The sequence below is a fragment of the Anomalospiza imberbis genome, chromosome 9 (genome assembly GCF_031753505.1).
Source record: "Anomalospiza imberbis isolate Cuckoo-Finch-1a 21T00152 chromosome 9, ASM3175350v1, whole genome shotgun sequence".
Classification (NCBI taxonomy): Eukaryota; Metazoa; Chordata; class Aves; order Passeriformes; family Viduidae; genus Anomalospiza; species Anomalospiza imberbis.
In genome coordinates, this window is record NC_089689.1 from 15,928,316 (window position 1) to 15,954,540 (window position 26,225).

Here is a 26,225-nt window from a genome sequence, read left to right on the forward strand (position 1 = left end):
GAAGCAATCCAGGGGACTTTTTAAGGCTGTGTGCTATGTCCTCCATGGTCTTCCTATGTTCTTCTCACAGGCTGTCCTGGTTTCGGATGGGATAGAATTAATTTTATTCTCAGTACCTGGTACATTGCTGTGTTTTGGATTCAGCATGGGAATAATGTTGATAACACACTGATGTTTTGGTTGTTGCTAAGTTGCATTTATCCTAAATCAAGAACTTTTTTGTGTCTCCTGCTCTGCCAGTGAGGAGGAGCCAAAAACTAAAAAAAGCTGTGAGGGAACATAGCTGGACAAGTGACCCAAACTGGCCAACAGGATATTCACACCATGAAATGTCATGGCCAGTACATCAGCTGGGGAGCTAGCGGCAAGGGGGAGCCGACCGGGGCTTCAGGAATGGGGTCTGCCATCAGTCAGTGGGTGGTAAGCAACTGCATTGTGCATTACTTGTTTTTCTTTTTTTAAAATCCTTTTGCTTATCATTATTATTATTTACTATTGTTGTTCTTTTTTACTTTGTTTCAATTATTAAACTGTTTTTATCTCAAACTACAGGTTTTACTTTTGATTCTTCTCCCCATTCCACCAGTCTGGGGTGGTGGGTGAGTGAACAGCTGGGCTTAAACAATGACACAGCTCTTATGGGGCAAAGCCTGAACAAATTCACTAACTTGTTTTGCCAGCATTTTACTCATTCTGTGATCACATAGCTGGACTCTTAACTGAGTTCCATGAGACTGTAATCATGGCCAGGACCTAAAAAAAGGTATAGAAACTGGCCCGAGAGAAGAGCTGCTAGATGTTTTCATTAATACTTCTTGGTCTTGGGCTTTTGGGAGTCCTGTAGCAGGGACTTCCATAGTCTTTGCAGCTGTCTTGCACAGCCATTCCCCAAATCTCACCAGAAGATGATTGGCTGGTATTTTGAAAGTCGTGTGTAGTCTTTGTGTAGAAAAATCAATTCAGTAATTGCATTTTACTTAGCTGAAATTTCAGAATTAATTTAAAAATTCCTATATTAAATTCCAGGATAAACTACTTTTTAGACACTAAATTTGTGTGAAACCTACACTCCATTTTACAAGCAGTTTAAAATCTGTGTATGCAAGTTGCCCTGGAGAGCTGTGGTGTTGCAGGAACTGAGATTGCAACAGGCTATTGAACTACATGATAAATCAACAAACCATTACAAAGGTCCTTCAGACATACAAATAAGAACCAGTGATTTGTTTTCATTAATGTACTGATCATTGTGTTTGCAAAGGAGTCTGAATATCCTACTGCATTATTGTTGAAATGATGCTGGTAATATTAGCAATGCAAGATTTGCAGTTTAATTAAACACTTTTATTACTGACAGTAACCAGCATGAGAAACTTGGTGTGAAATCTTGAGAAACTCCAGAATGACCAATGAAGCAAGTTTTAAAATAGGATTATTGTTGTGACTACAGTGATGGGAAAGAACAGCTGGGGACAACAAGGTAAACTTTGTGTATTATTAAAAAGATCTGTTGACAGAGTGTGTTAATGGTGATACTTCCACCTGCCACATCAACTACTTTCTGTCTGCTACTTGAAAAATTGCTGCAGACAAGGAATAAAAAAATCATGATATAACTATTGTATTTTTGCAACATTTCTGAAAATCACTGTCCTCCTGTGGTGAAAATGAAATTCTTCCAATTCTAAGATAATGAGAAGGCTTAGGAGGATTGACAATGGTTGCCAGCAGAACATCTTTTTTGTAGAACAGAATGCAGGAGAAACCAAGACAAACCTGGAAAGTTTGAAGGGACTCATTGTGGTGCTGAGACACATCTACTGCATTGTTCCATACATATTTCAGAGGTTATGGAGAAACCTTATATCATGTGCTGTATTCACACCAACAGTTACAGTGATTTGTTTTTCATTAGTTTTTCATCTTTTGGGTTTATTGAGCATTTCTGAAAAATATTATTGCAAGTGGAAAAAAAGTTTTAAGTTTGTATCTCAGCATCTCTATTTTCTAATAGTTCAGCTTTCTTATATTCCAAAAGGTTTCTATTTATTTTAGCCTAAGGAATTTGCTGTCAAGTTTAAACCTGCCCATTTTCAACCAGCAAATAGAACTGCAGTTGGTAGAGAAGTGTTTGGAGATTGTGTGATAATTATTTTGACTCAATTTTAGCAAGTATTAGAGATCTTTTCAACCACAGGGGATTTCTTCCTTTGAGCCAGTAAATTGAAAAATATTCTTGTTATATAGTGGAGACATGAGCTTAACTGGTATGAAAGGTCCTGTGTATCTGATTAATAAATAGATAGCAAATTTATAACTGCTAAGAGACTTCAATACTGATCATTTTAAAGCATTCAAATAATGGCACTTTACAAAGTCTATAGGCCCTCCTGTCCCATTTATCCTTCTCTTTCAGTGAGGGTAGGCTCATTCTGAAGGAATAAATTTATTTTCCACTGTTTTATAGCTTGGGCTTGAAAAGCAGCTGTTGCTGCACATTCCACAGACTAATTTTGCATACGGTTAAACTCTTCGGCAGTGAAGGCCAGGACTCGAGTCCAATGCTGAAGGCCTTTGGTCTTGCTAAGACCAGTTTTTGTGGTTTCTCCTCCTCTTAGGCCTGATGCTCTCTGCCAAACTGGATGCGAGGGGGAGAGGCAGAAGGGGAGCTGAACACACCATGCAAGTGTGCGGCGGAACAAGGGAAGCCCCCAGCAAGCAGCGGGCGTTGTGGTTGCCCCAGTCAGGCCGAGCGGGTGAGCACGGCCCGTTTGCCGAGGGCGGCCGAGGAACAGGCGGCCCGACACCGGCGGGTCCTGCCCAGAGAGGCGCCCGGATCTCCGCGTCATTCCTCAGCCCAGTGCCAAACCACAACAGCTGTGGCAGGCGATGGCAGGAAGGAGGAACTAAACTTCTCTTCCCCTTGCTGGCAATTGGTCTCTTTTTAGTTTCAGAGCCGAGAACGTGTTGTACCCCATGTACTTCTGCGCAAACTTGGGGCAGTTTTGCTCACGCTTGTCTTCGGTGTGAATTCACGACACTGCCGGAGTGTGCACAAGGGCAGCTGAACCGGAGCCACGCTCCGGGGCGGGCACGGTGGGCTTTGTGCAGGGGGTCTGTGGGCTGCCGCCCGGGCCGAGAGGAAGGTTCTGGCCCAGGTCCAGCGGTCCCGCAGCCGCACAGGCCCGCCGGGCACGGGCACGGACACGGGCCGGCCCATCGCGTGTGCCCGCCCCTTCGCGGCACCCGTAGGAGCGCTCGGCGGCCCCGCCCGCCGCTCTCGGGATTTAATTACAGGGGCCGCTCGGCCGCGCGATCTCCGGCACCGCCGCAGCACCGCCGACATGGCGTCCACCAGCCGGTACGGGGGCGGTCTGGGCGCGGGGGGCCCGAGGGAGGAGAGGGAGCTGCTCCCACATCGCTCCCTTCCGCGGCACAGACAGAAGATGGCTGCGTCGCCCCCGCGACCGCCTGGGGACTGACCGGCGGCCATCGCGGCTCTTGCCCGGCCCCGGTGCTGCCGTTTTAGCGCGGCTCTCGCAGTGCGTGACGCACCGGCCTCTCTCCGGTGTCCTGTTTGTCCGGGCCGTTCCTTAGGGCGGCGGGCGGTCGGCCTCAGGGCGCCCGCGCCTGTTCGTGCGGGCCGGGCCGGGCCGGGCGGCCCCCGGCTGAGCGGCCTCCAAGGGGACGAGCTCGCCGCCTTCGTGTCGCTGTTGCTGGGCAGCGCTCTGAGGAGACGCCGAGGTTTTTGGGGGATTTATGACCTGAGTGCCGGGCTTCTCGTCAGCCACAGCTCGGTGCGAACGGCGACTCGGCCCGGTCTGTCCCCCGAGCGCGGCTGTGGCTTGGCCGTGCCGTGCCCTGCGGGCCTGAGGTGGTACCGGGCTCGTCCTGCCTGTCCCTCGGCCGGGCGCCGACTGGTGCGGCCCCCGTGTGCCACCTGCTCAGCACTGCCTGGAGCCGAGGTGCAGCTCCCTGGCCTGACTGCGCCTTATCGGGGCCTGGAAACTGCTTTTAGGCTCCCACCCTAAATCCGTACCGGCACTAGTCGGTGACCAGACGGGTTTCGGGTTCTGAATTCTTGCCACCTGGACACATGCCGAGTTTTTCTTTCTAGTCAGAAAGGCCCACGGAGCAGACTGGAGTGACTCTGTAACTCCTGCTAAACCTGTCCCAGGATCTAGGAAGTGCTTCCGAGTAATCTTGCTGCATCTCCGCAGTTATTTGCTGAGATGGGCCTTTACACATGTGCCGTGCATTTTCCTTCCGTGTAGCTGGCTTAGTAAATTGAACCCATTGCAAGGGGTACAATATATATGTGTAGGTAGATAAACCCAGTTAAATTGGGATGGGAAGACAAATTTTTGTAATGTTTTACGAAGGTAAAGTCTGAAACAAAACATGGTTGGTATTTTTTGGGGTGTCTGCATTTTTTTTCCTTTTGCTTGGTGTGTCACTGCCGTTTATGTAATACCAAATGTCAGATGATTGTGAATGCTTTGTCAACAGTGTTGTCATATGAAACTTGTGGCTGGGAATAGAAGGAAAGTAGTTTGAAGAGCTTTCATGTGCTGTTTTGAACATAATTTACATCTGAAGGTCTTGTGTTGACATGTGCTTTCAGGAGGTTTTAATATTAATAGTTATGTTGATTTTCAGTTTTGGTTTTGGATTGCAGACATTTTTGTGAACAGTCAGTGGATTAAAATGTCTGGGTTTTTTGTATTCTAGACTCATCAGAAATATCCAAAAAATGAAAATTAAGATGGGAAGTATAGGTGAGGCTGAATTAATGGCAAAAATAATAGTGGCAAATGGGGTAGCTCAGAGTAATTCTATTGGGATTTTTTTTTTTTTTTTTACAATTGAATGGATTACAAATTTTTGGTTTAATCAGATGGAAGTTAGTAGTCATGATAATTTTTTTGAGATCAACTTCTGTACTCTTGTGCTTTTAGGCTTGAGCAAAATGGCTTTGTGGAATACATGGATCCCAATTGTGAACATTTTTTACTCCAATTTTGAAATAATAGGTTTTAGTAGAACTATGTAATAGTTGTTAATATGAAGTATTTACTTTAAAAATGTTTGGTTAGAAGCAACTGGTTGTTACTTTAGTCAGTAACTAAAAGCTGTTGTATTAAATAATGCTAATGTTTCATGGGACGCTGTAATTCTTCAAGATCCATGGATGTGAAAGAGATCCCCGTTTTCAGAACTTCTTGTCATGTAATTGCCTTAGGAGCTGATTATTTTTTGTTAAGATTTTGCTATTAATTGCTTAATTTAAAATGGAATTTATTGTTCAAATACTTGAAAATAAACTAGTGTTTGAATTGGGAGTTTTCCAAACATACATGTTGTATGTGCACTACTTCCTGAGTTAAGAACCTGGTAAAGAATACTGTTCTGAGTAGGAGTGAAAATGCTCGTTTGGAATGAAGAAATCACCACTAACTTCCTGGGAAACTTCATTTAGCAGTAGTTTGAGTTACACTGCATTTAATCAAGTGTGTTATGTAGATTTTTAATGTTTTTATTTGAAGAGATTTTGGTACATTACAAGAAAATTGGAATTTAAGGTGATCTGAAGAATTGATTGTCAAATGTAGTGTTACAGCATTCAAATAAAAAGTGCAGCTCAGGTAATCAAGTTAATATTCTGTAATTTAAATCATTAAGTGCTGTATTACTGAAGTGTTCTTATCATCAAGGAACTCTTTTGCTTTTGATATGCAGCCTGCTTATTTAATAGTAATGAATACTTCTCATTTGTTTCTTAGTTTGGATGTACTTCCGAGGGTGACTTGCCCAAATCATCCAGATTCCATTTTAGTGGAGGATTACAGAGCTGGTGATATGATTTGCTCTGAGTGTGGGCTGGTAGTAGGTAAGTAATTATTTGTATTTTTATAAATTGCCATGTAACCTAAATGGTGTGTGTAGGTTTGCGCCCTCTTGATGTCCAAGTGTGGGTGATAGGTTTGATGGGGTGTGTGTTTGTTTGTTTTTGGTTTTCTGTGTGGGGCTTAGGTTCTTTTGTGATTGTCTGTTTGCTAAAAGCTTACTGCTCTGAATAGCCTGCCTTCTGGTAACTTCTTGCACTATGAAAATAACCAAACTCTCTTTAAAGACTGAAAATTTAAAATGTGCTGTAATATGAATTAGAGTATTGTGCTGTCCAGTCACGTATTCTGTCTTTATTAATGACTCTCCTTTCATTCAGGAAAGTATAAGAGCTGTTATAAAAACTCTCTGTGAAATAGCTTGCTTATAAGGAAAAAAACCAACACAACAGAAAACCAAACCCCAACCAACCTCAGTTTCCCAGTAGCTAGAGGCTATCTTCTGCCCTGAAAGATTTATCTTTATATGGTTGCCAGCATGTGTGTTTTTTAATCACTTTTAAGGCTATCTTAAGTTTTCCCACTGGAATTTTGTGAGCTCTTTTACTTGGTTTGTGTAGCAGCAACTTCCACAGACTGAACTGTATTTCTAAGTATAATGGAATATTTAACATGAAAGGCCTGTTAAGCGTTGTTACGTGTACCTTACTCTTTATTCCTTTTATCAAGGGAAACGTTCCATGCTTATATAATGATCATCCTTTAAACATCATTGATTTTTGTTAATTTGTTTTAGGCCATTGTGTGAAAAAATCCTCCTTGAGGGTGCATGTTTGTGTGATTCATTTAGTGGTGCTAAATATTTCAAATTGTTTATATCCCTCTTTCCTAGACTGAGGTGGTTTTGTTTTGCCTTGCTGAATTTAAAAATTTTCATAAAAAGCTGAAAGTTAAGGAATTTGTGGTGAAGGCAGTATTAGTTTAGCCAAGCAACTGAAATGTCTTTTTATGCAAAAGCAAACTTCTACATAAATTGCTGAAGTAAATGTTAAAACATTTAAACTTGAGTACCAGTTTTCTTCAAATTATGAAACTGTTTAAAACCTCTAAAGGAAGGCTTATAACTGCTTTGTTAAAAAGAAGGGCAGGTTTAAAATGCATAAATTCTGATAAAGGTAATTAATCAGAATAAATTTGCTGGTTAAGCATTCAAATATCCAGAGCAGTATTTCCTACTGAAATATGATCGTGAGCTTCTAAGTTACTGCTTAAAAATAGTGTGGTGCACGTTCAGCTCTTTGCGTGGCTGTCACAGAGATTGAGCAAAAGTTTAGAAAAGCCCATCTTGATGAGTTCATAACTTTTAAGATAGTTCTGGTATTGGGAGAAGAGAAAAAGCTTTTTCTTCATAAATGTAATTTTTTGGAACTTGGAGTTTGTCAGAAGTCTCAGTTCATGTACCTTCTGTTACCTAGTCACAAGGAATTCTTGCCTGACGAGTTTATCCTGTTTTTTTCTGAATTAATAGCATTGATGAATTCTTTAGTTCAAAATGTTAGCAGTTTCAATGAGCAGGATCATTAGAATATTAGTAGTAACTGTTTCTGAATTGAGTTTTTAATATGTGTTTGCAATTGTCTTAGTGTAGTTTACTGCCTACAGTACTGGTAGGATAAAAAAATGTTTTTTAGGTAAACATTCTGTGGATTTCTCACCAAAAGGCTTTAACACCGTTGTGCTGATTATTCTCATTCTGTGTTGCATTCCTTCAGCTGTTTAGCTTGCCTGTGTCCAATTCCTTAGCTAGGGTATCCAGCAGGTAATTTGGAAAACCAATTAAATAGGATGATGATAAGTAATTGAAGATAAGTGACCAAAGAAAAGTATGAGCACTAAATATTTTCTCACCTGGTTTGATAAGAAATTTAGAGAAGGTGTAAACCAGATGCAATCCTTGATGCCTGTTTTCTGGAGATGCTTGTGAAGTAGGGATGTTTTAAAGGAGTGAAGACAAAATTTATCTTTGATGTGTTCCAAATGCAACTTTTCTGTATTTGTAGCAGATTCCATGGGACACGTTCCCCTTAAGAGAGTAGCGATTTCATTTCCTGTTTTTACATAGAGAAGTTTTGTTTCAGGGCTTGCATGCGTCATGATCACATGTGAGCAGAGCCCACTGAAAACATAGTTTGGGGTGGACTAAAAGTTACTGGGATCCTTCAGTTAAGGGGATAATTTAGAACAGTTAACCCCCCTCATGCAAAAATTAATATACCGTGGAGCCAAAGAAGTACTACAGGTTTATATAAAAATACTGGTTTTTAGTGTCTGCAGATCACAGCTAGTGTGTGGTAATGGTAAATGCAGAATTTGTGCTCTTGCATTACTGCTATAAAGTACATACTGGTGTGAGTTCACTGGATTTTGGTTTTTTTTGTGTGTGTGTATGTGCAGTTTAGCTGTAGATAGAGCTAATAGTCTTTGACTTAAGAGTATTTGCATTTGATGCTTTTCTTGCTTGCTATGGTAAAGTACTGAAGTTGCTTATTTATGGAAAGAGTGTAAGACTATTATATGTAAAACTGTAGGATAAAATAGCTGGTGCATAGATAGTTTTCAGGTTTGTAATCAATTTTCTGTGAATAGGAGATTAAATCAGTATTATTATAAATGATCTTGCATTTATCAGGTCTGAGTTGAAAGGGTAAAGCAATAGAAAATTTTGGGGCAGCAGGAGGCCAGGACACAGAGGAGCTGATCTCTTTATCAAGTGGATTCCATATTTTACGCAGAGCTGTATGTTGCAAGTACTACTATTTAAAGGGATTTTTGAGAAAGATTTTTTATCAAAGTTGTTTTCTACTTAAAGGTTTTATTCTGAGCCTCAATAAGATTGAAATTTAAGTCTAGTATGCTGTGTTTTTTTGCACAGCATTTTCCATGTGTTCTAAATAAACTGGTGTTTTACGGTGCACTATTAAAATAATTTAATCTTGTAAAGTCATTATGAATGAAGCTGGTGTTGAGAGTATTATTGTTTCAAAATACAGCTTCATTCTACTAAAACCCCTCATCTGCCTTTTCATTACTTTTTGTGGATTAGTTTGTGTTCTGTCTTTTCATGGTAATTATTTCCAACTTGTTAACTTTTCTTTCTGCTAATTGCTTTTTGCTTGAAAGCTACTTGGAGACCTAAATTATAATCATCCAAGAAATTTTTATATTAGTCTGGATTGACATGCATTTGAGACTTAACAACTCTGTCCAGCTTTATTTGCTGTGACAAGAATAGTGTTTTATTACCCCTGCCTTTCTCCAGTCATTCTAAGCTATGTGCTACAGTAAGGTTTCATGGGCTGGTGGGAGAGTTCATGGACAGAGTTCTTAGGGCTTAGTTCTGTGTTCATTTAAAACATTCACCATATCTCATTCTCCTGACAGGGTTGGTGAGGGGACAAGCATGTTGTTCAAGAACAGAAGGCTAGCAAATCCTCTTTCTTGACAGGCAAATACTTTGCTTTCTACCTTAGAGGTAGTAAAAAAGGCTGGGAATCAGCTCATACGCCAGAAGGGGCTGAAGAAAGCAGAGTGAAAGTGGAAGACAAAGCACTGAATTTTCTTGATGTTGCAAGATGGTGATGTGAATTTCAGAGGAGGATAAGAACAAGTCTGGTGGCATGTACTGCTATGTAGTATCTCGGGTATAAGGAATACCTCAGGTTAGAAACACCTTTTGAAGACATTCCTTAAACTTCTATATAGATAGCTTCATTAAATGTTGTCTTAGTGTGCAGGAATTAAGCAGTGAGGAATTTATTTTCAGTGTGTAATAAGTGATTTTCTCTAACTAGTTAGCTCTGTCTGCTTCACTAGGCAGGTGTGGCTGAGAGGAACAGTGCTCCTGTGTGGTTCTGTTTTGTGGAGCCTTCTTTGATTAAAAAAGCAGAAGTGTGTCTCCAGCTGATGAGGATCCTTGGACACATATGACCTCGTTAAAGCTTTGAATGGAATTTTTACCAATATTCAGACATTTCTGCTGTGGTCTGTGTATACCTGGGTATTCAGTTGAAGAATTTTTGGGAAAAATATTCAGTAGCCTGTTGTCAGTACTAAGGCTGTTACAAAAATCTCTCTGAGGATTTGTTTGGCTGATACTTCTGACAAGTTTGAGATCAAAATTGTGCATTGTAAATTCAAATGTGGTCCATGAAGAATAGGTGAGATTTGACTATACTACCGGTTGTTTTTTTTTCTTGGCAGTATAATAAACAATTAGGAAAGGGTTTCACAGTTGCCTCTCAACTGAATTACTCAGTTCAGTAATGAATTGGCTGGTTCATTACTCAGGATGTCTGTCATTAGGGATAAGATTGCTAGCTTCTTTGTAGCTGCTTGTTTTTTCTGAAACCAAAAAACCTTTTTTTTCCCAGCTGTTTGTAGTATCCAGTAAGTGGGGAAGGTGTTTAAGTACTTCTGACTTGCCTCCAGTAGAGGGCAGTTACATCAATAGGGGAAAAATCTTTTAATATTTGGGCGTATGTTCAGGTTTATTCCTTTCTGCAAGTATTGTCACTCTTTAAAATGTTAATTCTTTATTCAAAGTATTGCTTAAAAAGTAGGCAAAAATCTTTAGATATGGATGTGTATTAGCAGCTGTTACATGCTTGGTGTCCAGACTACCAAAAAGTGTCTGACAAAAGTTGGTCCTTGGAAAAGACTCTCTGCATTCAGAGGAAAGCTAATTATAAAGGATACTGATGCTTAAAGACATTCTGAATAGTTGACTCTTGCGTGAGCATTCATAGATATGTTATACGAAATTTATAATATGAAGAAAGTAACCTCCTTGCCTTTCTCAGCCAGCATTTCAAATAGTCTCTTTTAATTCTAACCATTTTTAGCTTTAAAGGCAAAGGGTGATGCTTCTAGATGTTTAGCAGTAATGCTTGTAAGAGTGGAAACAGACTTTAGATGTTAAAAGTTAGCATCTTTTGTCGGGCTTTGTAATAAGCACTGCTCTTAGCATGAAATTTCCTGGAGGGTGGAGGAAGCTTTAGTGGGTTTTTGCCTAGTGACCTAAGGTATTTGAGGGCCAATAATGCTTCCATTAGGTGAAGTGTTAGATTTTTCTAGTAAGTAACAGTAACATTTTGAATCATCCTATATAGGGATTGGTTCTCAACTTGCTTCCTTACCAGGCTGACAAGGTAATTAGGCAAATAAGGGCTGGAAACAGTCTGAACTCCTCTGATGGAAAAAGAGTCTCAAATATTGTGATGTAGAGTAGATCAGGCACAGCATTTTTGAGATTCTGTAGTTTGGAGCATCTTTCACAAGTATTTGAGCTGTTAATCTTTTAAAGGCCTCAAATCCTGGGGAGGTGTAACTTCAGTTGACCAGACTTGTCCACCCGATCATTAGCATTTCTACTCTCATTTGCTTCTTCCAAAATTATTATGCAAGCTGATGGCTCAGGAAGCCTGTAAGTCCTTTTAGATTTGTCATCATTTTGATATGCAGGAGCTGCTAAGCCTTTGTTCTTGTAGCAGTCATTTGCCTGCGGTGCTGTACTGTCTGTTTCAATCCATAGTTGCCTTTTGGTACTGGTGTGATGCTGTTGATGTCTGGCAACTAGTTAAAATAATCTGTGGCTTTTTTGTTTGTTTGCTTTTGGGGGTTTTTATGTTTTGTTTAGCCATCTGAAAGCCTGCTTTAGTTATTTTAACTGTCTTGTGAATAGACTGGTGTTGCTGGTGGTGGTGATAAATTTGTGGTGGTGACAATTCATTGAAAACAAGATAACTTTTATAAAGAATACTAATGTCTTATTAAGGGAAATTTTGTAGAAAAAGTGGTGACTGTAAAATTATGTGTTTATTTTTTCCTCTCCCCATGAGTTTATTCTGTGGTAACATTTAATACATCTGGTCCTTAATAGAAGTTCTAAGGCTGAAAAATGGAAAAAAAAAGGTTGTGTGCTACCATATGGGGCAGTATGTAAGCTAATAAATAGAACGTGGAGTAGATACACCTGGAGTACTGTGTCTTGCTCAGGACTTCTCTGTACCAGGAAGAGAGAGACTTGCTGGAGCAAGTCCAGAAGAAGGTTGCAGAAGTGATTTAGGAGTTAGGAGGGTCTTGAGAGCTGAAGCTTGATCTACTCTATTCAGCCTGGCTCTGTGCAGTTTCAGGTCTTCATGATTCTCCCCGGCTTGTAGCCTGCTCATTAGTTTTTTCACTGTAGTTTGTCACAACCCCTCATTACTCTGCATAATAAGGAGGTGACTGAAGCTTAAGTGTAATCCTATATAAAAACATATTTATATTTAAATTTGGCATTGTAAAATGCTTTTAATTAAAAGTATAATATATGTGCTCACTAGATGGCAGCAGATTCCTTAACTAACTGTGAGAATGAAGCATTCTTTACTAACAGTAGGCATTTTGGGACTTCAGAGTGCAAATCAACTTTTCATACTGTGTTTATGTTAAAATTAAAATATTAGTTAATAATATGCAGAACTTAATGCAGTGTGCAGCTAACATTAGAGCTCCTCTGAAAAGAACTTAAGACCATGCCTTCTCAGAAGTGTTTCAGGACTGGATATAGAGGATTACATTGCTCATGAATGTCATTGTATTTCTTATTTTGGTTAGAAATCTTCAGTTTTAAGCTATCTTGTCTTATAACAGATAATGCAAAATGCAGAAGGAGAAGAAAATGCGTATGTTTTATGAGTTACTGCAAGTGGAGTGCAACATTAAAATAGCTGTTATTATTTCTCTGCAGATATGTAAATGAAAACTCAGGACTTGTTGACTGAAAATATTTTCCTCTGAGATATCACTTTATTTTTAGGGAGGAGTAAACATACATAAGTTTTGATGTGTAGATATTTCAAACTAAATTTTAAAAACTGCTCAAAATTATATTTTAATTTTTCAGTCTGACCCGAGTTTGGTCTTGAATTTCTGTAGCACATGCTCTTTGCACGTGTCAGTTGTGAAGAAAAGTAACCTTGGCCTGAGGTTTTCAGTTCTGAGTAGCGCTTCTGCATTTTACTAAGTGAGCTTTTCAGATAATGAGTAACCTGCATTTGGTTACTGACCAGGGAAGTTGGCAGTGTGTGTTTGCACCGGAGCCTGTGTATTAGTCTGTTAGACTGTATTTTAAAGAGAAACTGAATACTTGAAGAGTAGTTTATGAAAAGAAATGGAGCAGTGGAGAAAAATGAATCTGTTCAGAAAGATGCTTTGGGGTATCAGCCTGGAGATGCATTTCACAAGGATTTGGTCCTGTAAACTGTTTTTTTTTTTGTATGTGTTTCAGAGGAGGAAGCTGAGGAGGTGAACTCATCTGTTAGAGGAAAATCAAATAAAAGTATCTAATGTGACTGTATCTAGTGAAGTCCTTTTGTTCAAAAGGACGTAGCCAAGGAATATGTGGCCACTCCCATCCTTATTGCAGTTTTAGAAGGTTTATATATAAGAATGTGAGAAAGCAGAGACAACTGTATAGTGTACTTATTGGGCGATTTTTTTTTTACTCATGTTGGACTGTTGGACCCATATTTCAGCTTGTTTAGGAAAGCCAGTCAGTAGGGTATGACCTAACAAATTCAGTTTAGAACTTAATCTTAATTGAGGACCAGTTTCCAAGGCTTTCTTACACTGCTTTTTGTAAGACTAAAGTTAGTATTTTAACTTTTTGCTGTGACCACTTAGTGTGGGGCTTAATTGAATCTGTACTAATATCACAGTTCTAAAGTGTTTTTTATGTATTGAAGAATTAAAGATAACAAATGCTGCATTTTGTTTCTTTTTAGTTTCTTGTTGAATGGGATAATCCAGCTAATCATGCTTGTAGCTGAATATGTTTTCCATCTATGGAAACCTGTGGGCTTATTTGTTCTATTTTCATTAATACTTCTAGCTTGTGTCACACTTTTATGGAAGGCTTTTGAAACTTGGAATGTGCTGCCTAGGATTTTTGTATATTTTCAGTGACACTGACAGTATACAGAAAAACTGCTTTTCTGTACTAGCAAATTTCTTGGCAAAACAAAGGTATTTGCATACTGCATCTTAATAACATAAATGCTTTATATTCAGTGATTTGTTCTACTTAATCTTTTCTTACTCTGACAAAGTAGTCTCAATCTTCTGTTTGTGATGTGTTTATTAAAGCAGACAGTGATGTAGAACTTTTTTTGTTAGAGCAGGAATGGTTCATAACTCACAAGAGGCAGATCCCTGTGTGAGTCATTTAGGTCATTCCCCACTTGTGTGGAAAAATATTACATCATTGCTCTGTACTCAGTGTTCTATTTATACCATGCCAGAATTTTAAGTACATTTTGCTTTTTTTAGATGCTGTAAACAGTATTGGGGGTTTGTCTAAAAGTAAAGTTACTGCTAGGCCATAGAAGGAGCATTACTGAATCAAATATTTACAGAGAGTCCAGGAGTCAGAGGAGCACACTGTCTGCAAATTCAAGCTTGCCAAGGGTGTGGGGGTTGACCTTTGTAGCAGAAAGAGTGAAAGGCAGCACAGATTCATCCTATCTGTAACCCTGTAGCTTTTCGTGGTTGTTTTTTTTTCTTCTCCTTCTTGGTTTTTATTAGAGCAGTAAATAAAGGTGGAGCCATTGTTATGAGCAGGTCTGACAGATACTGATGAGAACACCTTTAACCTAAAGCTATTATTTTTTGTTGTAGCAGTTTCTTTGGGGGTTGACAGCCTTTGATTTCAGGCATCCTCCTTGCATAATTTTATATTAAAAATTGAGTTATTCTGTCAGAATAGAGTCCCCTTGTATCCCCCAGGGAATTCTGCAGTTGCATCACTCTGTCCACACCTGCATCTTCTCCAGCTTCAGATCTTGTATTGTTTGCAGAGTGCTTTTTTTCTATCTGATTTCACCAGGTTAAATCAGCCTCTGTGATTTCATTCTAAGACTTTCATACTGTAAACTGTACAGTCAAGTCTACTTTTTTTTACAGACATTTCTCTCACAACAAACTTAAACATTGATAAAGGTGGTGAATTTTTCCTCAGGTTTAACTAAGGATACCAATTATTCTGAAGTTCCTTCTGAGCTGTATTCTGCTTTACTGCAGAACACTAAGAAAAGTGTTCCTTTTGTGTCCTTTTGTACATATGTTCTTAAAAATTCTGTAGTATTGCTCTGGAGGCAACACCTTTTCAATGCAGCTTTTATCAGATCTGTGAATACAATGAACTGTGCTGGGTTTGGGGCTGGGGTTTGTGTTTTCTTTCGTGTTTCTTTCCCACCCCAACCCCCCACCCCAAGTTTCTATTGTTTTGTTTACTGTAAGGCTTTTGCCTGCATCAGAATATTGGTGAGAATTATTTCTCAAACTGGTAAGTTGCTGTAGGAAAAGTTTAGGTGAATGTGAAATTAAGAGAGGACTGCAAGGAAAGTTGTTTCATTCAGAAAATGTGATGCTTTTCCTCTTTATTCTGAACCTGTACTGAAAATCTTGTAGTTATAACAGGGTTGATTTTATTTAAGAAAAAGTAGTTGAGTATATATATTTTATGTTGATACTGTCAAGCATCATGAAATTGGGCAAGGTCCCAGCTGTCTTCAAGAACAAAAACTGAACTGCAAAATGTCATCAATGGTGGGTTAGAAGGTACAAAACCAAGAGTACAAAGGACCTGGAAATGATTCAAGAGAAGTAATTTACTATAGCTTGATGGGATTGTGCATGATAGGTAATTAATATGTTCACTATTAACACATGGCAAGTGTGATAGAACTTGTTAAGTTACAGCAGCTGGTTCATTGAGAACAATCCACAGGCAGTCCTGACGTCAGCTTGAAATCGAGATCTTGATTCCTTTTGTGTATTGGAAATGCCATGATGTTCTTAATGCATAATCCATAAAGGTGACAGCTCCTTGTTTCTGGATGTGTTTCTTTAGTTATTTATGTCTTCTGTGTAGCTCTAGTTGCACTTTTTTTTCCATTGTAGGTCCTGAACATTCTGGTTTGTTGTCTTGCCAGTTACTGTTGTGTTTGGGAAGGCCAGCAGACTGCCTCCTCACGGTGCAGAGCTCAGATGCCGGGCTTAATGTTTTCATACAGTATTATAAAGCACTGTATCAATGCAGACTTTGTGTTGCCTTGTGTTCTCAGGTGACCGGGTCATAGACGTGGGGTCGGAGTGGAGAACGTTCAGCAATGACAAAGCAACCAAAGACCCATCTCGAGTCGGGGATACCCAGAATCCTTTGCTCAGTGATGGTGACTTGAGTACAATGATTGGCAAGGTAACACTGGAAATAGTAAATTTTGCTGAATGTTTTTATTTCAAGTACCAGATTGCATGTCCGTAGAAAAACTATATATCATATATATTTTTGAAGAGATTTTTGCCTGGACTGAAGTTGTATGTTTCAACAGTGTATAAAATGTGGCCCTTTCCTGGGGATAGAAGGAAAGGGCCAACCTTTGCAAGAAAACCCAAAAAGTTTGTAGTGCTGTGGGGTTACTTGCTACCCCTTGATATGTTGCTATAAATAGGAAAGCTGATGTTGCAATTTTAAAAGAAGTATACTTTGACTTAGCAAGTGTATTTGAAGTGGTTCTGAAATTAATGTTGAGATCTCAATAGCTGGTCCTGCCAATTTTTTTGGTAGTAAAATCTGTATCAGATTCATACTGGAGACCTGCAGATCTCACATTGTACGTGTTCTTTCAATTAATTTTAAAACACTAAATGTAGAATTCTTTCATGGTGTGAGTGCCCCAAAAGAAAGTATTCAGTCTATACTTGAGTTGAAATTTCGTGATGCTATCATATCCTGCTGTTTCTCCTGAGAACAAGCAGGACTAGTCACACAGATGCATTCCCTTTAATGAAGTAGTGACCTAGGTAAGTTTTAATTGTTGTACTTTGTTCTTCTTTTTTTACTGCAAGATCCACATTTTATTTTTTTGTGGATTTCCTGAATGTTTCCTGAAAAGGGGTGCAAATGCTGATTAAAAACACTTTGCTGATTTGTGTGTTTTCTCAGGGGTTTTTGTCCCAGTGATGTTGCTAGGATGAAGTGCCTAAATATGTATGTATAGGGCAGTGTGCAGCATACTTTTCATCCAAGAACTCTTCAAAGCGGGGAAGTCAACAAGTGAATACTGATGGGCAGCTAATTTTCACCATTAGTGAAAAAGAAATCTTCTCTTTGAGGAATTGTCCAAGTAGATGATTATGTATTGGACAATTCCAAGCATTGCTGCCTGTCACATTTTAGGATTATAGGTGGCTTTTGGAGTACATTCAGACAGATTTCTGCACTGCTTCATTCAAACATTGACATTGCTAAGTGGCTTTGTAAAGCAGTGTTGTAGAAGTCACAGGAATTCTAATACCACCTACATAGGATGAGAAAGATTGTAGTTCAGAGGGCTTGGACTTCCTGTTGCTGATTTGGTCAGCTGTGATAAAGATCAGATGGAGAGATGGGCTGTTTGCTTCAGGTTCACATTGTTTCTCACTCTGGGCTATGTAAATACAAGGTTTGTTTCTGGGAGCTCAGTTTGATTCAGTCATTAGAATGACCTGAGCTCCTTTAGAACCCACGTGTTGGAAAAGACAAAAGACATTTCAGCTAAGGATAGATTTTGTGTCCAGGTGATCAGTAACTTGTGCTGTTAACCCCCTTCCCTCTGGAGGTTCAGATCCTAGTTCAGAATAAAGAGGGATAGCAACCTTAGTGAGAGAGTTCAAGACACACACAAACCTCTATGAAAAGTTTGTTTGCCCATGAAAACGAAAGACTTTCAGAGCTGGACATTCAGCTAATGGAAGTTTTGCTGTGAACCAGAACATCCCAGAATAGGCGGGAGCAAACTTGCTGTAGCAAAGAGTGCCATTCCATAAAGACAAGATGAGAGTTTTAGTGTGGCAAGATTTAACCTATGAGAACTGAGTAAAAAGTGCTGGAGCTGCCAGGATTGTGTTTGGGATTGTATAGGGGGCAGTCAGTCCAACTGTGGATACTTTATTTGCACAGGGAGGAATTGCAGAAGAGGTGCATTATTTTCTATGGGAGATTGAGAGTCCCCTTAACAAACCAGGATGTTTTCTGCACAAGAGTTCCTGTGTTTGTCTTGCTGGTAAGCAGGAGCTCTGTGTTGTCAGTTCCTTGATGTGAGCTCTGTATCAGGGGCTGCTTTTTTTTTTCAGTCATTTGGAAGGAAGTGAATGGCTTTTATCAGAAGATGCTGAAGAAATCTGCTGTCAGTACAGAAAGGGCATGAATTTTGCAGCAAGGAAGTAGTACATTTCTCAAGCAGTCATCTGAAGTCCCCGCTGGCAGTAGGCTGGGATGTGGATTGACCTAGATAGACACAGTGGTTGAGCAAGGGTGAAATTGGTGTGGTCTTGAAGAGGGTAAATAGTACCTGACAGAGTACAGAACAACCTTTATGAATTCCAGAGAATGAAGCAAGGTAAGATTATTGTCTTCCCAGTTAACAGCAGGTTTTAGAATTCCCTGGAGTGGACCACGTATTTGTGTGCCAGAGATGGCTTTAACCTTTCATATGGGACAGGACCAGGGCTCTTTCTTTCTGCTTGAGGTAGGACTGCAGATAATAAAATCTTTACAGCTGACCTCCTCCACCCTTGCAAAAACACCCCCACCAGAAAAACCACTAAAACACAGCCTATGTTGTGGGAAATCCAAAAGAGAAGGACATTCATAATGCTCATGGCACATCATGTTAGATCTGTTGTAGACTCCTGGGGATGGAGGTGGAAATGGAGTCTCAGCCAGTTACAACAGAATTGCTTTGTAAGAGTAGAGGAAGAGCGTCAGTTCTGCTTCACAGAAGGTTTGTCTCTCTTTCCTTTGGGAAGGCAGGAGGTGCTGCTCTGGGGCCCCTTCCTGCAGGGATGTGTGGTCTGTATGTGTTAGCTGCTCTGCCTGTGCAAAGGGATTAATTCCTAATTGGTTTTAATGCTTAAGGAACCCATCTGTCTGAGGCAGCAGCAGCAGCCTGTATTGGAAGAAAGATTAATTTGCCTGTGAAGAGGAGGGTGAATAGCATAGTTGGTGCTGGTGGAAGTGGTTTGAATTCCACAGGTAGGTCTTCAGGATACTGGCACAGGACTGGAACTCTGAAATTAGATACTGTGTGCTGTAATTAATCTGATTTAAATGCAGATCAATTGGAGGCATGGTGAGGTGTCACGTTGTGACTTGACTGCCAGAACATTATAGTTATTTCTAAAATTCTAACATAAAATTAAAGAAAAATAACTGAACAAGCAGCTTTTAGTTTTGTTTTGACACAGGGAACTCTATTCTAGGAGTCTAAAAGCAAACTGTTAGTTTCGTTTCCTCTCTTGTGGAAGATGTCTTTTGCCACCTTTGCTAGTTAATTGATTCCTTTTTTTGTAGTGACTGCAACTCCAAGAGAATTTATATTTGTTGAACAAAGATCTAATGCAATCTCTTGGCATAGAATACCTATCCTTTGGTCAGATATGTCTGAAAGAAAGCTGGCTTTTGTTAAACTGCATGGCCTGAATCTGGAGGTGCTGTATTAATAAGCAATGAGACGGTATCAGAGGCTGATGATTGCAGAATCAGACAGGATCCATCAGACTGATCCATATGAGCTGGTTGTACTGGGCAAGAAGACTGCTGGATTTGGGGGCATGCCTTGGGGCTGTGGTTAACCACAAATCAATGATGTGGATGATACTGGTCATACTTACACTTTCTGCTGCTGTAGGGAAATACTGGGGTACAAAGCTGTTGAATGCCAGCACTGTAAGTCTGAGCTCCACTGAGCCCCTTCACAGATTGTCACTGTTTACTTGATGGCGTTTTTTCTCTTTAGTTACCTTGAAGGGTGTTTCCAGGATTGTATCCATGAGGTTTCTGTTCTGTTTAAAAGCCATACGGGTAGAACTCCTGACTCAAAGGCCACAACAGCGAACCACATGATTCATAAAGTCAATTTCATTTCAGTTAAAACTGTGGCTTCTGTCTTTTTCCATGAAGGGAAAGGAACTCCTAACATGGTTGTCAAGGGCTGAAATCAACAAAGCACTGTCACTCAAAGCTCCAGAAGGAAAGTAGATGGTGCATTTAAATAACAAATGCAGGGACAATTTCTGTGGTTTATGTAAGCAATTGAGGTGGAAGAGAGTTTTCCACCTTTTTATAGTTGTGAGTTGTATCTTGGGCATGGCTCTTGACGAGGGCTCACATCAGCAGGGTAAAATCCTTGTCTAGTTTCACTCCATGGCACCTAATAGATGTGTTTTTTTTTTTTTTTTTTAATTTTTTTTTTTTGTTCTCCTTAACCAGCGGACCACGGAAAATCCCCATGGTGAGGGGGAGTCCTTGCTGGCTTCAGGACAGAGCAGTATTTCCTGGTAGATTAATCTCTGATATGAAGCCTGACTAGACAAGGACCTGGGGACTTGCTGTTGTTTGTGCTCACTCTTTTGGCATCTACAAGAGTTTGAGCTCATGCAGTTCCATGTAAGCATTTGTGCATAACACTGGTCTAGGAGGCCATGATAAACACAAACGTAACATACTGCAGGGAGCTGGGGTATGACTGAATGCCAGCAAGGAGCCTTTTGACCTGAGACTTCTGCATACTTTGGGCCAAGGGAATTCTGGCATAATTTTTGAATGGAAGGCCTAGTATTGCTCTTTGTGGCCTAAAGTCTGTTGTACTTTATTCTTGCTCTTTGTTTACCTTTTCATCTTACTGGGAACTTTGAATAGTTGGAGGTGTTCATCCAGCCAAGGAAGTAGGATTGTCTCTGTTGTGTTGGTGGCAGGACCACGTCTGGGTGCTTATTTTGTATTAAAGGATGTTTGGAGTAGTAGAAAAAAGCCAGGAAGGGTTCTGGAATCTGTCGTAGAGACCTGTTGAAGGAGCTAGGGAGACTTGTGAGGAGGGTTCTGTGCCGAAGTCCTCAGTTGCCACAGTGAGTCAAGGTGTGTGAGCACCACAGATGGTGTCTCAGCAGGGAGGGATCCACTGGGGCTGCTGGAAGTGGGCTGTCATTGAGGCCTTGGGCATGGGAAGGGGAAAAGTGTAAGTGAATGGTCAAGAGTGAGTGTTATTACTGTCAGAAAACATGTATTAAATGCAGAAGTGCACCTCAGAGATAATAGAGTTATAGCCTGTGTAAAAATAGAAGGGCAGTTCCCAAGAACATGGGTCAGGAATGAAGAGACTGGGCAGCTGAGAAGGAAAAGGTGATGCCAGGACATTCTATGCTTTGTTCACTGTCTTTACCCCACTTTGTATAGCCTGGGCATCTTGATCCATTGCTGGGTATTCAATCAATATGTGTGCAAGTGCTTAGCCAGGTTATCAGTCAGTCACAGATCAAGACCTGCTTTATGTTTACCGGTTTTGGCAAAATGACAGTCCGTTGGTTGGTGTCTGCGGTGGCTTGTTTAAATGACCAAATCTGTCTGTAGTGAAAGATGGATGCCCCCCCCCAGGTAAATTGCTTGCAGCTACCAGCAAGGAATAAATGCTTGCAGATTCAGGAAATCCATGTTTCTATACATGATGGAGTTGTGAAGAAGTGGTTTCCACTTGAAAGAATTTGGAGCCCCTTGCATACTGTGAGAGTGAACATGTATGTAGGCAATATAAATTACAGATTGTAAATTGCCCTTCTCTTACAGGACATGTTGTTATCAGCTACCACTAATCTGACATGGCATTATTTGGTTAAGACTTGTTTTAGACTGCTGGCACATTGAAAACCTTAAACATTTTAGACCCTCTTAGTTGGACAAATTTGCATATTTGATAGAAGCATGCAATTTGCACTATCAAATTGCAAGCAATATTGTATCTTGGAAGCTTGTTTTGAAGTTGTCAGGTTGAGTGTGAGGCTCTTAATTCTCCAAAGACCTTGAGCTTTTCTTTTAAAAGGCCGATGATTTTCCCATAAAGTCAAAATACATGGATCTTTCCATTTTCTGATTAAGGCTTGCAGCTTCTAACAGGCACCATATCAGGTTGGGTTTGAGTGGATCATTGGTTTGTGTGTTCTCTTTGCCCATGCCTTCACTAAGATGGTTATCATTGTAACAACTGGTCTCCAGCTGACCATAAAATTGTTTCTCTGACTTGCCTGTCTGCCACAGGTGCAGCCTAAAGGACACACCAGAGTTGCATAGAATATCATCCTGGGCCTCAGCATGGTGACAGGAGTATTGAGATGCATGCACTGGCTATATATAATCTTTCTCTTTTTGACTCTGTAACTCTTGTTACCTAAGGGAAGAAAAAGCCCTATGTAATCCACGGTTTCTGGGAAGCAGTTCATGATTTGAGACTGGTGCAAAGTGTAGAACTTGTGTGGAACAATGCTCGATTGAATGAGTTACTTTCAGTGTTGTTTATTTGCACAACTGTTGGAACTGATGCCTTGAATTAAAATGTATAAAGCTGGAAGGTGTTTGCTCTTGAAGTGAGCAGGAAGTTGCTTAGTTGTTTGTATTATTGATGATAAAAATTTTTCTTTTCAGGGCACAGGTGCAGCAAGTTTTGATGAATTTGGGAATTCAAAGTACCAAAATCGCAGAACTATGAGCAGCTCTGATCGTGCCATGATGAATGCTTTTAAAGAAATTACGAACATGGCAGACAGAATCAACCTCCCTAGAAATATAGTTGTAAGTTCATGTCTCCCTTCCTTAAATTGTTCTGGCATTGACTTAGTTAGCATAATATAATGAGCACATGAATTTTTGATATTGCTGCTAATTAAATGGCCTAGAGTTAATTAAATTTCTTCTTCTTGCGTTGAAGGATCGAACAAATAATTTATTCAAGCAAGTGTATGAGCAAAAGAGCCTGAAGGGGAGAAGTAATGATGCTATTGCTTCTGCTTGTCTCTATATAGCCTGTAGGCAAGAGGGCGTTCCAAGAACATTTAAAGGTAAGTTTTCAGTGATAGAGATTCAATTTTGCTATGAAGGAAAGATTTAGTTACTGTCACTGTAGGAGGTTGGTTTTCTTATTCCTGGACTTTGTCAGATTGTTCTCAGCTGTAGCTCACCTTTGAGGGGAGGGTAGAAGGGTCTGTGGGAATTTGTTATATTTGTGGAGTAGGCTCTAGGGCAAGGGGGTTTTGGCATTTGAAAGTTATTTTGAGTGTTGGTGAAACTTAAAAGGCATTGCTTTGATCAGAGGATGGTGGAGACTGTTGTAACTGACTTTAACTGAATTTGAACCAGCAGTTCTTTAATAAATTTGTGCAGCTTCTCCCTGACAAAGATGCAGTTCTCTAACGTTGAGTACCAAATTTCCCATACTAAGTGAGCTGTATTAATTAGCACCTTATGATAAATGTGCACTGACTGAATTTTCACAAATGGTCAGAGCTTATTCATGATGGTGGCCTTCAGGACATTGGCTCTCTTTGTGGGTCCTAATATACTAAGAATCAAGTTTGATTACTTTGGGAGGAGCAAATACTGTGAAGCCTAAGATTTGATTTATACTCTTTTTTCAGAAATATGTGCAGTGTCCAGGATTTCAAAGAAAGAAATAGGCCGGTGTTTTAAACTTATTTTGAAAGCTCTGGAAACCAGTGTTGATTTGATTACAACTGGAGACTTCATGTCACGATTCTGTTCTAATCTGGGTCTTCCCAAACAAGTACAAATGGCAGCAACACATATTGCCCGTAAAGCTGTGGAATTAGACTTGGTTCCTGGGAGAAGCCCTATCTCTGTAGCAGCTGCAGCTATTTACATGGCATCACAGGCTTCTTCAGAGAAAAGGACACAAAAAGGTAAAACTTGACTTTTTGGTCTTTTTTGGTTTGTTTTTAGTTTGCTATGTCTTTCTTCTTGAAAGAAACTTCAGTATTGCTGTAAAACTTGGATGAGGTCTGTTCAAACAGTTGATAAGCTCCATTCTAACTGCATACAGCAAGGACCAAACCAGGATCTCCCAGTCCCCGGAATGAATATGGAGTAATTGGCTACACTCAGTGTAAACTGAGTTCATTTTCTTCTAGTATTAGGAGTTGGATTCATAAATGCAATGGACCAGTGCATTCAAATGAGCATAATAATTTAAGTTCACCTATGCTAGTATTTTTGTGTGTCCATTTTGCTGCTCTAAAATATTCCAAACGGGAGCTTGGTGGCAGTTGCAGGGAGCACTTGGGCTTTGGCTTACATTGAATCTTTAATCATTCCTGCAGCCAGGGAATTGCCTGCATTAGTTCATGGTCCTTGACTTACTGTGAGCCTGGTAAAGATGGAAAGTGTGGGATGGCAGGGTTTGCTGTGGACCAGCTGAGGCAAATTCCCTGCTGGTAGAGTAGCCTGTGAGGAAGCCAGTAAGGAGTTCAGGGCTCTTGAGCCGCAGAGCAGCATGGATCAGCCCCTGGGGCTCAAGGGAATGAGGCTACAGGGCAGCAATGTCTGTGGAGACATTTGCTTAGGCTGCAACGGGTAGAACTTGATGTGAGAAATGGATCCAAGTGCTCCACTGAGTTCTCCAGATCAGAAATGTTGAAAATGTAGCAATTTGTTAATGGAGCATTCCTTTTGGATAAAGAATAGCTTTTATCTGTCAGGTTGTGGTGTTTTGTTCTGCATTTGTAACTGCTTATGTCCCTGGAGCTTCCATCCTGTTGGCACTTTCCTGGGCCTGTGAGTGATCTGGAGGCTAGGAAGTTCGGTACCTTCATCCTTGCTGCTTGAGAGCTACTGGATTTCATCTGTTAAGAGTGATGATTAAAATACAGCTGCTTGCCATGGACACCATGGCTCCACACTGCTCCAGTGTTTTCAGACATTACTGAAGGCTCTCATGCAGTTTAAGGTTTAAATTCCTGACTTGACTAACTCTTGAATAAATTTAAGTTTCTGTGCATCTCAAAAAAGTGTTCCCTCAGCTTGTTAGACAGTGCTGTGTGCCTCTGCCTTATTTCTTGGTGCATTTGAAGGTAAATGTATTTCATGCTTAACTGAAGGGATCAGTTTTTGTCTGTGACTCAGTTTTTTTGCTTGATTTTGCTTATATTTAAGCAAAACATAAAAATCATGATCCAGAAGTTGATGATGATTTGTTAAAATATTGGTGGTCATATATAGTAAATGTTTCTAATCGCTTTTACACTCTGAGCCCTCTTCCAGTTGACGTTTGTTATTCCACAATGTATAGGTTAAGCTGAACTGTGGTACATAAGACAGACTTACGTATCCAAAATACTAGTCACCACAGTTAAAACCATTTCTAACAGGCTTTTGGGGGAGTTGCAAGTGAAGCAAGTGTCCAATGCCTCTTGATAAGTTATGCTTGCTGGTTTCTTGAATACAAATGGCAAAAGTAAAAACTAACCACTTCTCTGCTTTTTGTTGTAGAAATTGGTGATATTGCTGGTGTGGCTGATGTTACGATTAGACAGTCATACAGGCTGATCTATCCTCGAGCTCCAGATCTTTTCCCAGCAGACTTCAAGTTTGATACCCCAGTAGACAAACTACCACAGCTGTGAGATGGCAGAGGGTTAATTTCTGTTAACCCTCCCAAAAAAACCCAACAAAAACTCTTTATTTTTGCCTATAATAAAGGATGTACAAAGTGTTAATACTGGGTCTTCTTGTTGTGGAACTGGAGGATATGGAGATGGAGCATAACTGCTGGAAGGCAGCATACATTCCAAGGGTAAACAAGCTCATTGTGTGGCATTTTGTATGTATATATTAGTGGAAGTAAATATTTAATATCTGTTGCAACAAATTTAATTTGATACTGTTGTACTTAGATTTCTTTTGCAGGTATCTAGTAAGATGTATTTTGGAGAATTTAAAATACTGTGTAATTACCAAATAAACTTTTCCAAAAACAGCATCTTGTGGTATGACTGCAATGTGACATGCATGTACTGTTGTACATGCTGAGAACTGGAATGCAGTCCATGGAATGGTGGAGTGAGCTTCATACTTGTGGGCTTGGTCACAAGGCTGCTTAAATGCTCACTTTATGGACAATTTCTGATTTCTGGAGTTCTCTGTAGTTGTAGGGAGCTATAGTGTGGGTGCTTGCACACAGAATATAAACAGTTGCTGAAAGCCATTCCAAGTTTTGCACAACTGCTGCAGAGTATTTCCAAACTGGTTGCAAAAGGATTAATCCCATCCTTGGCACAGTCTCCCTGATTCTCACTGTCTCCGCTTTTCTGCCGTGAATTTGAGGTAATGACAAAGCAGCTACTGAGAAGCATGTGGACTCATTTTAGTTGAATTCCTGGTAACTTAATGATGCTTAGTACTGTACAAAGAAAAGTAAAAAGTATTTATAGTATAAGTTTGTTAAATTTCGGACCTGC

The 26,225-nt window shown here is 40.0% G+C and overlaps 1 protein-coding gene across 2 annotated transcripts; it reads left to right on the forward strand.

Annotated features, from left to right (window-relative positions):
• The first annotated feature begins 182 nt into the window (after window positions 1–182).
• On the forward strand, window positions 183–25,484 carry GTF2B (general transcription factor IIB). 2 transcript variants are annotated; one of them, XM_068199879.1, is made up of 7 exons: window positions 183–420; window positions 5,784–5,890; window positions 16,013–16,146; window positions 22,402–22,548; window positions 22,685–22,814; window positions 23,391–23,672; window positions 25,258–25,484. In XM_068199879.1, the coding sequence occupies exons 1-7, from the start codon at window positions 335–337 to the stop codon at window positions 25,389–25,391; spliced, it is 1,020 nt and encodes a 339-aa protein (XP_068055980.1). In that variant the 5' UTR covers window positions 183–334; the 3' UTR covers window positions 25,392–25,484. The 2 variants fall into 2 exon arrangements, with proteins under 2 accessions (XP_068055980.1, XP_068055981.1); XM_068199880.1 differs by lacking the exon at window positions 183–420 and adding an exon at window positions 3,221–3,361.
• Window positions 25,485–26,225: the final 741 nt, after the last annotated feature.

Excerpts from the sequence above, each read along its gene's own strand:
- GTF2B (XM_068199879.1), top strand. The coding sequence starts at position 335 with ATGGCCAGTACATCAGCTGGGGAGCTAGCGGCAAGGGGGAGCCGACCG. Across the intron at positions 5,891-16,012 it reads TGAGTGTGGGCTGGTAGTAG|GTGACCGGGTCATAGACGTG; the intron begins GTAAGTAATTAT and ends TTGTGTTCTCAG. Across the intron at positions 22,549-22,684 it reads ACCTCCCTAGAAATATAGTT|GATCGAACAAATAATTTATT; the intron begins GTAAGTTCATGT and ends CTTGCGTTGAAG.